At 37.8% G+C, this 10,235-nt stretch overlaps 2 protein-coding genes across 4 annotated transcripts; both read left to right on the forward strand.

The window, feature by feature from the left end:
- Positions 1-721: 721 nt before the first annotated feature.
- LOC130720348 (L-type lectin-domain containing receptor kinase S.6) lies at positions 722-3,047 on the forward strand. The gene has a single exon (XM_057570974.1). It carries the CDS (start codon positions 816-818, stop codon positions 2,889-2,891), a length of 2,076 nt encoding a protein of 691 aa, XP_057426957.1. The 5' UTR covers positions 722-815; the 3' UTR covers positions 2,892-3,047.
- A 903-nt stretch (positions 3,048-3,950) lies between these two features.
- LOC130720719 (uncharacterized) lies at positions 3,951-7,518 on the forward strand. 3 transcript variants are annotated; one of them, XM_057571406.1, is made up of 7 exons: positions 3,951-4,195; positions 4,284-4,348; positions 5,034-5,119; positions 5,899-6,387; positions 6,483-6,710; positions 6,795-6,919; positions 7,005-7,518. In XM_057571406.1, the coding sequence occupies exons 2-7, from the start codon at positions 4,346-4,348 to the stop codon at positions 7,172-7,174; spliced, it is 1,101 nt and encodes a 366-aa protein (XP_057427389.1). In that variant the 5' UTR covers positions 3,951-4,195; positions 4,284-4,345; the 3' UTR covers positions 7,175-7,518. The 3 variants fall into 3 exon arrangements, with proteins under 3 accessions (XP_057427389.1, XP_057427390.1, XP_057427388.1); XM_057571407.1 differs by having other exon boundaries at positions 4,289-4,348; XM_057571405.1 differs by having other exon boundaries at positions 3,951-4,348.
- Positions 7,519-10,235: the final 2,717 nt, after the last annotated feature.

Raw genomic sequence — 10,235 nt, forward strand, 5'->3', positions numbered from 1 at the left:
CCTATCCCACCACTTCGCCCCCAGACCCTCCAACAGCACCACTCCTAACCACCCTTCCCGGCCTCCACCATCCTTCAACAACACCACCATCGAATCTTCTCCTCTCTTCCCACTAATCACGGCTACCACTATAAGAAAACACGTATTTACCAACAGCTTTTTACCAGCGACTTAAAAACCGTCGCAAATCTCATTGTTACCGAAGGTTAGGCCGTCGATAACGTTATTGACGACCTGGGCAAAAGATGAAAGATTCATAGAAAAAGAGCGTCCTTGATTTGTTGAAGAATAAGATAGTGAATGTTAGTGAAAAGGTGAATGTTCGAGAGAGAAGATTGAGGGATGGTGAGAGCAAGTGGTATGTACGGTATGTTGGGATGAGAGAGGATGGGAGGGGATCATGAATGTGTTTTGAAGTTAGGGATAACTTTAGGTTTTTTAAGAATGGGGATGTTGGGATAATGTCTGAGGATGTTATTAACCGTTTCGTTAAAATATACAGAGTCATAAACAAACATTTTACGCCTTTTTGCATACATCCTTTAGATATACTACTTCGCGCAACTTCTCAGAGTTAAAAATCGTCACAAAATAGTAGGTCTCATGAAAAATGTATGTTTATGTATCATCACACTAATAGTAATAGTTTTGTCCAATCGAGTTTATGTTATTAAAAAGAAAAAAGTTCAGCCCAATTGCAGAATATGATACAAAACCGTGCTAGCCTTTGGGCTTTCAACGAACTAAACCACCTACCATGAAAGCACCAATCTTGAAAACTTGCCACCACAACCACCACCATTCTCTGTTTCACCATGCATTTCCACTCTCTGCAACTCCCATGCATTCTCTTCCTCTTCCTCTTCACCAACCTCATTCCCCTCTCACTCTCACTCTCTGTCCCTTCAGAAAACGTCACACTCTTCGGTGACGCCTTCTACACCGACACCGCCATTAGTCTCACCAACCAACTCACCTGCCATTCTTCTCCTTCTTCCTCCTCCTCTTCTGGAATCGGAAGAGCTTTCTACGCATACCCAGTTCGTTTTCTTGATCCTTTCACAAACTCCACCGCTTCTTTCTCATGCCGCTTCACCTTCTCCATCATCTCCTCATCTTCTTGCCCCTCCGGCGACGGCATTGCCTTCATCATAGCAGCAAACACTGACTTCCGAAGCCTCTCTCGTGGGTACTTGGGTCTTCCTGGACCGGTTCTGAACCAGAGAGATTCATATTTTGCAGTGGAGTTTGACACCAATCTTGATCCTTCTCTTGGTGACATCAATGGGAACCATATTGGAGTTGATGTTGGAAGTGCTGTTTCTTTTGCTTCTGTGGATGCTCTGTCTCGTGGGGTTGATCTGAAGAGTGGGAAGTTGATCACTGCGTGGATTGAGTACAGGGATTCCATGAAGATGGTTCGTGTGTGGGTTGGTTACTCTTCAACTAGGCCTCCAACTCCGATTCTCGCTTCACAGATTGACCTTTCTCAGAGATTCAAGGATTTCATGCATGTGGGGTTCTCTGCTTCTAATGGGCAGGGCTCAAGTATTCACCTAGTTCATCATTGGCAGTTCAAGACTCTGAGTTACTCCAATTCTGTGAGTCCTATGGAGAATGTAGAAGAAGGGGACTGTTTCTTGTGTTATCCAGGGGATTCAGATTCAACCACAGCCACCAAGAACAACAATGGTGGAGATAACAGGAGGAAAAGGATTGAGGAGGTTGCTCTTGGATTGGTTGGCATAGCAGCATTTGTGGTGTCAGTTTTGGCAGTGGTGACTGTTATCTGGGTGACAAAGAAAAAGGGTTTTGTTAGAAAGGGAAGAAGGGAAAGCCAGAGTTGTAGATTTCAGACAGATAACAAGGTGCCTATGAGATTGTCACTTTCAGAGATCAAATCAGCAACAATGGGGTTCAATCGAGATAGGCTTGTTGGGGAAGGTGCATCAGCAAAGGTTTATAAAGGGTTTCTTCCATATGGAGGGGATGTGGCTGTGAAAAGGTTTGAGAGAGCTGATGATTTAGACTGTATGCATAACCCTTTTGCTACTGAGTTTGCTACAATGGTTGGTTACTTGAGGCACAAAAACTTGGTTCAGCTTAAGGGATGGTGCTGTGAGGGGAATGAGTTGGTTCTGGTTTATGAGTACCTACCCAATGGAAGCCTAAACAAAGTTCTGCATAGGAATTTCAATTCTTCAATTGTCCTTTCATGGGAGCAAAGAGTTAACATAGTTCTTGGGGTTGCTTCTGCTCTTACCTATCTTCATGAGGAATGTGAGAGGCAAATCATTCATAGGGATGTGAAGACATGTAACATATTGCTTGATGCAGATTTCACTGCCAAGCTTGGGGATTTTGGGCTTGCAGAAGTGTATGAGCATAGTTGCAGCACAAGGGATGCTACTGTGCCAGCAGGAACAATGGGGTACCTTGCTCCTGAGTATGTTTACTCTGGGGTTCCTACTGTGAAGACTGATGTATACAGCTTTGGGGTAGTGATGATTGAAGTGGCCACTGGGAGGAAGCCTGTGGAAGACGATGGCACTGTGGTGGCTGATTATGTTTGGAAACTGTGGGAGAAGACCAAGCTCATTGAGGGTGCTGATCCAAGACTGATGGGGAAGTTTGATGAACTAGAGATGGAAATGATGCTACTGGTGGGGCTTCTTTGTGTGCACCCTGACTGTGAAAAGAGGCCAACAGTGAGAGAAGCAACTAGGATTCTTAAGAAAGAAGCACCTCTTCCAGTGTTGCCTCATAAGAAACCAAGGGTGAGAATTAGGCCTATTTGTCCAAGTGTTATAAGTGAAACACAAAGTGTTGCTGGGGATTGGATTAGTACAGATGATGCTCCATACTTGACTCCTAGAAGCCAGTTTTACTAGAATTTGTAGATTGAAGTACAGATTATTTTAGATTCTTAGTTTGTGACTTTGTGAGAAAATAGTGTCAGGAATGTGAATAATAATTGGGTCTTGTAATGCTTTCAACCATTAGGAGAAGTGGTTGTTTTCTTGTTTAATGACAATATCTGATTGAAATACTTGGACATATTGGAGTCCCTTTTGCAACTAATTGGCTCATTTCTTCATATCTATGAAATCAACTTTTTTCACCAGTGAGAAAGAGAACCTCTCCCTCCATTGTAAAGAATGATATCAATGAATCTTATCAGGTTCTTTTAAGGTTTTTTTTCTTCTAATAGCAATACCATTTTTGTTGAATTTACAAAAAGTTCAAGTAATACATACTCAATTCTAAACAAGGTCTTAGATTTGAGTAATATGTATGAAACAGTTATGTTATATAACATGATATCATGACTATAAAATGAGAAACTCCACTTTTTTAAAATAGACTCGACATAAAACAATGGAAGTACTACTATATTCTTTGATTTAATACCCCTCTAAGAGCATTCTTCAGTGGCCAGTCTGGTTTAGAGAATTTTGAACTTGCAAACAAGGGAAGACTTACCCCCTTATCCATCACATGCCTCCTCTTTCCCTCAAAACCTTCCTCTTCTCTCCCTAAAAACTTAGAAACACACCTTAAGGGTTTTTTATTCTGTCACACCGTATTTTTTCTTCCAATTTATTTTATGTTCATATCTCTTCTTATTTTCCTACTAAATTACACATCATATTTTTTATTTTTCTATATTATCTTCATGTATCGTACTAGATGTGAGTGGGATATTCGTGTCAATATCCTTTATTTAATTCTTTTTTACAGGTTTTATTACTTATCAATATTTTTTTCTCTTCATCTTCTTTTTAAACATATCTTTTCCTGTATGATACTATAGAATAGAAAGATAGTATGATACTAAACTTGGCAGTTGGTACTATATTTAATAATCATTGATTACAATTTTCTTTTGAACTTTCCAAAATTAAGTTCTAAATATCCTCAAAACGACCTACATTCTCCAATCTTATTCATCTTGATTCCAATCAAAAATATTTTATATCAAGAAATAAATTATTTTCTAAAATTTCAAAAATATTTCCTTCCTTTATATATTTCAATCAATTCTGTGATTAACTTTCGGAGTCCTTTCTGGCTTCCCACGTCCAATTCATTCACAGTGGGTTGGGTTCGTACGGTGTCGTACAGAGCTTCTGTTCTGGCTTCATTCACGCCCTTCGCTCTTCTTCTAGAACCCTTCACAACACCACATTCCTCAGTTTCGTTTCTTTCATGCCATTATTGAATTGTTGTTGTTTTGATTACTCCCATGTAATGCAGTAACATTTGTTGTGTTTGTTTCATAGATCAGGATAGCACAGTTTCAGTGGCATTCTAGAAGTTCAGTGTCTGCTGGCAATCCACAATCATGGTATGATTTCAATTTTATACAATTTTTGTTTCTTAAGAGGTATAGTTTTTCAATTTTGGGTTTAATGTAATGGTTTTAGTGGTGAGGTAGATGATGAACTGTTATTTATTTAGACTCAGTGAAGAACCTATAGATTTTGGTTAACTTGGATTTTTCCAAACCAACAATAACAGTTCTGCTAGAATCCTTGCAGCTGGTTTAGCTTATAGCATTAGAAGAATTAATCGATTCGGTACCATTTTAGAGATTCCTTCTGTTTTAAAATTGGGTGAATGTCCACGTCCAGGGAGGGGCCGGACCCACTTTGTGATCTAATGAAGGTAGCCTTACTTTGCATTTTTGCTAGAGGTTGATTCCACAGCTTGATTGCGCTGAGGATTGCTTTGAAAACTGGGTAAACATGATAATCAAAATTGAAATTAGAGGCGGAAGAATAATTTAGCTTTTTTTGTGACAAGTAAATAGCCTTCTGATCTCAAGCAGAAATGTTGGAGCAAGAAGTGGTGCTAGTTTAGTTAACTTGTAGGAGTTGTTTTTGCACCAAACATGCATGACTCAAAACTAAACCTATTTAGTGCTTAGAATTCATGGCTTTATAGTGTTTTATAAATGAGTGCATATTTGGAGTTTCACATCGGCTCTTATGAACCATTTCAGTAAAACTCCTACACTACACCTGTTGTAGGAACCTGTTTGTTTCAAGTGTGGTGATAGAGGCTATTCGGAGACATTGGTTTCTTGCAATGAGTGTCAGTCTTATTCTGTGCATAGGTACTTTTCTCTACTCCTTTTCTCTGCATTATTTGATGCACCTATAGCAAATTTTGTCATCATACTTTGCTACTGATACCACCACCTTTAATTTCACTTGAGCATCCTTTCAAATTTCCATTTGAGAGTTGTAGAGGTGGGAGTGGACTCCCTATAGTTGGAGTATCTGAGGAATACCTGGAACGATACTCATTGCACCTACTGTACCTAATTTGTTTTGGAGTGATGATTTTTTATGTATCATATGTTATATATAAAGCAGAATAATGATTTTGGGTTTCAGTAAAAGTTTTTTAAAAATTATGATCTACATTGGTAGCAGGTTATTTTCATCCTCTAAGTAATTTTCTATCTATGCGTATTTTATTAAGTATATTTTGCATTTCTAGTAGGATCTTACCATCCGATCCCGATTTTTATGATGTACAATCTTTCACCCCCCTTCCGATCCTGAGTAGGATCCCGATCCTATAACTTCAGTATCATCCTTAATAGCTATAGATGCCTCTCTTTTTATTGAAATATGGGCATTCTTAAAATTCCTACTCATATTGAAGGTGAGACAGGGGAGTGGACCATTCCACTACTCCTCGGTTGGGTTAAACCAAAACCAAAAGATTACTGAATAGATACACAACACGATTAACACCCTGACTTTAAATTGAATCTGACTTTGCCCCCCCGAATGTTGTATAAAATATAAAGTTTGCAATTTATAAAGTTGCAAGTTCATGTTAGCATTGATGACTTCGATTCCTTAGTCGTCCTTTTTTTTTCAGGTACTGTTTAGATGGGCCTGTGATTTTTTATGATGATGTTTCATGGTCTTGTGAGGATTGCAAAGCAAAGCTAGTAGTTCCATATTCACATGACCAATCTACACCTCTTTCACCTGAAACATGTGACTTTGTGAAGTTGGCTGATGATGCAATTCAAGCCAGCGGAGAACTAAAACATTGCAATAATAGAGTGGAAATAAGCAATCAAAAGCGACAAAAGAAGCAGAAAAAAGCCGTGAAGAAGAAAGCAAAGGTCCCGTTATCTGATAGTCACAGGTCACCTGAGCTTGGGATCCCTCAATGTAGTATCAACTGCGCAGAAGAAAGCGAGCTTAAAATCAAAAGTGGACCGGTTTCAAGAGATACAAGCAATTCTAATGAAGAGGCCAAATCTGTTCAAGTCGCTCAAGTAACTATCGATGATAATTCAAATTGCGTAGAATCACATTGTCGTGTTGAGGCGCTTCCTATTGCCAATCCAATCTGGCGGTGTGAAATATGTTTTGCTACTTTCAGTTGAAATTCATGAACTTCTATAGCTTTTACAGTAAATATCATCTGAAGTTTAATTTTCTGGTTCATAGGGGAAGTCTCTACTTCTGCAACAAAACTATTGGTACTGTGACTGTCAATGGACTTGAGGCCTATTTGTCGAGTCTAGCATGCTCCAAAGTTCAGGAGGAGACACTGCTTTTCCCGGAAGTGCTTCGCGCAGATTTGCTTCCGAGATCTATGGTGTGGCCTAATAGTTTCAAGAACGAGGGGCCAACAGATCAGAGTATCGCTCTTTATTTCTTTCCCAAGAATGAAAGGTGGTTTCCGAGACCGGTTTTACGTGTTGTTACTGGGTTGCTCTTGCTTTAATTTGATATATCTAAGTGATGTTTCCCCTACAGAGATGAGAAAGTCTTTGACAAGCTGGTTGATGACATTATTCAGATTCAACTTGCTATAAGAGTTATAGCTGAAAATGCAGAGCTTTTAATTTTTCCTTCTACTGTGCTTCCCCCCTCGCATCGAAGTGAGCTTCATTTATTCTCACTCTTTGGTGGCACATTTCAATCTCATTTAAGATTTCATGTTAACATGTGTTATCCTTTGAGCAGGGTTTCAAGCTAAGTATTACTTGTGGGGCGTCTTCAGAAGAAAGCAAACTTTACCAGGGACAAATGATGCTGAGTGCAGAGAGATTGCTGATTTTCACAAGCGCTTAACATGGCATAAACATAGCCAGTCAAATACTTCGAGAAATAGTGGTGGTTATGGTTCTACATAGTACTCTTGTGCTTCTGCTCACTTAATTAACATATACATGAACATGACGATGTTAGGATGAACTTCTTTTTTATCAAAATCAATTATGAAATACTCCCATAAGTTTCTCCCCAAAATTAATTTCGACTTCATAATCAATTGAAGAAGTGTTTCCAAACATGCATTTAACTGCTTAGAAGAGATAATTAGGATTAGAGCAAGTGCCAGGTATGATTTGCTAAAGGCTTGGTCTATTATGTTTCTCATCACAATGTTACTTCTATCTTTAGAGAGGTTTGGCATGTAACTTTCTGGCTATGTTGAGAAGTTTGAAGGGTGGAGTCTCTGGATTCTTGTGTTCTGGTATTGACTGGTATTTCTAGTTTTCTAAATACATAATTATGATATTGATCTCTTGGAGCAGAGGCCATAGTTGGATCAATGTATAAGATTGTTCAGATAGGTGAAAGTTTATACATAAATGTTTATTGTTCTCATAAAAAAATTGGCAAGTAGTTTTTTAAGAATTAAATACATAACAAAATTTCCCCACTTTTTTTTTTTAAACAATTCACATCATACATCGAGGGAATGATGAAGCCAGAGTCAGATAATCTGATTCATATCCAACTACCACGTGGTGACCAACATTCCATTCCATGTAAATAGAAAAATGGCAGTAGATACCCATTTGAGTACACATAAAATAAGTAAAACGACAAAAAATAGAGAAGAAAAAGCAATGATAAATGTGGGGTGAATGGTCACTTTCGTCCCTAAAGTTACAAGTGTCGGGCATATTAGTCCTTATTCTTTGAAAATGTCGCTCGTAGTTCCTAATGTTGCACAACGTCAAGCACGTTAGTCCCCGGTTGAGCTCCCGTTAGTGAACGTTAACGGAAATGGTGATTTGGCACGTTATGTGCCCTTGGGGAATTTCCACACGGATTTAAATATTGGGGAAATTTTTTAGAAAACTTAAAAACTTAAATTTAGTCCCTGGCCAAAATCCCCAAATCAGAAAAGCTTCAAACTCTCCATCATCTTCTTCCTCCTCACATCTAGCCCAGAAAAAATCAATTCCAGAAAGAAAATTTTTAAATTTGGCCTTGAAGTTCCAGGAATTGTGAAGAAGGATTTGACATTTCTTCCATTTGAAGCACTGCACCACCATGTCTGTTCAACCGTTCTCGCCTCACCCCTTCCCTGTTTTTTTCCCACCATCAAAGTCCATTCACCTCTAAAAACAATAAGCAAAATACACATTCAATAACCATCAAATCTAACTGAAAGAATTAAAACTTGAAAAGGGAGAAAACAGTGGAAGAATCATTAACCACCACAAACAACAATTTAGCACAAAACCCATTTCACCAATTCGAATGAAATGAAAAATGGGTAAAAGAAAAAGATTGAGGAGGAAGGTGAAGTGAAGTGGGTCGTCACTCCAACCCTCAGATCCCACTCCCCGCTCTTCCAGGTTAAAAAGGATTTCACTTTTTACCCATTTTCGCCCTAAAAATCCAACCTTTAAGCCTAAGCCTTCTTGTTCTTACATATTGCAGAAGGTGGCTCTTGTTAGTTACTTTGAAGCTGTTGGGAAACGAATTAATGTCTCCTCATAAGGGGGATGAATTTTATGGGTATGGTTGAAGAAGATGGAAGGAGGAGGTTGAAGATGCATCAGAGGTGGAGATGTTTCTGGAATTCTAAGGAAGAAGATGATGGAGAGATTTGAAGTTTTTTTGATTTAGGGATTTTGTTTAGGGACTAAATTGAAGTTTTTAAGTTTTCACAAAATTTATCCAATATTTAAATCCATGTGGAAATTCCACTGGGGCACATAACGTGTCAAATCATCATTTCCGTTAACGTTCACTAACGGGAGTCAAGCCAGGGACTAACGTGCTTGACGTTTTGCAATATTAAGGACTACGGGCGACATTTCCATAGAATAGAGACTAATATGCCCGACGCTTGTAACTTTAGGGACGAAAGTGACCATTCACCCGATAAATGTGAAGTGATAAAAAAATGAGACAAAGAAAAGAAGTAACTAGTAAGTATTTGAAAATGATAATTTTTTAAGTGGTTCAACAGTGAACCCAAGTTTTTAGCCGTTAATATAATAAATTTTTAATTGACGATCCTGAAACAATAGTTAAAATTGCGGATCACCTGTCCACTATGTAATCTTTCAGGGAGATTTCAGATCCAACAATGAAAAGGGGATAATGACAACAATGTCCTTACAAAAATGACTTCATGTTCTTGGCAAGATGATTTAAAAAACATTTGAATCACCAAAATACTATTTAATTTCTTTTCTATAATTTCCAAATCAAATAATTAAAATGGCAGTAGAGATTAGTGTTAACTTATATGTTGGGGACATTCGATAGTGTTAACATATACATTATTTAATTGTTTTACATGATTACGTCAAACATATAAAAGTGATTACTGATTACTCTACTATTAATTTTAAAATCGTTGAAAGGTATAATCTGATGACCCACGTAACACGTAGTGTATTATTATTATTATTATTATTATTATTATTATTATTATTATTATTATTATTTAAGTTTAAAAATTGTATATCCATCTAGTCGGTAGTCATAACTCATGAGACTAATTAATGAGAAGTCTCTACCAACAAATCTTTGTTATATACGCTTATTAAGAAAGAACTATTGACCAAGTACTTAATTAAGGTCAACTATCTATTGTAAAAAAAAAGTCAACCATCTACTAATTGTGTTAGACATTCTCGAGTCGTAGTTGATGGCTCGTCGAGTGTAAGATAGGAAGTTGCTTGCCAAATAGAAAATCGTTCGCCAGGCCAGACCGTGGAGTTGTTCGCCTGATAGTGACTCATAAGAATGAAGGAGTTAGCAATGTCTTGAATCCGTCCAAAAAAAATTAATTTTTGTAAGAAATGAATTAAAAATAAAAGTTGTAGGTTGGAAATTAAAAATATTTTGAACCGCAAAAAAACAGAATAATATTAGACGTGAGCCGTGACGACATAGTGCTGAGCTGCTCTGACTCTGAGATGTAGTTTGCCATATACATACATG

The sequence above is a fragment of the Lotus japonicus genome, chromosome 5 (genome assembly GCF_012489685.1).
Source record: "Lotus japonicus ecotype B-129 chromosome 5, LjGifu_v1.2".
NCBI lineage: Eukaryota > Viridiplantae > Streptophyta > Magnoliopsida > Fabales > Fabaceae > Lotus > Lotus japonicus.

What these genes read in the sequence shown, in the direction of transcription:
- LOC130720348 (XM_057570974.1), top strand. Translation starts at nt 816, where the DNA reads ATGCATTTCCACTCTCTGCAACTCCCATGCATTCTCTTCCTCTTCCTC.
- LOC130720719 (XM_057571405.1), top strand. An exon ending in ATTGCCAATCCAATCTGGCG is followed by an intron (nt 6,388 to 6,482) that starts GTGTGAAATATG and finishes TCTGGTTCATAG; the next exon opens with GGGAAGTCTCTACTTCTGCA. An exon ending in GCTTCCCCCCTCGCATCGAA is followed by an intron (nt 6,920 to 7,004) that starts GTGAGCTTCATT and finishes TCCTTTGAGCAG; the next exon opens with GGTTTCAAGCTAAGTATTAC.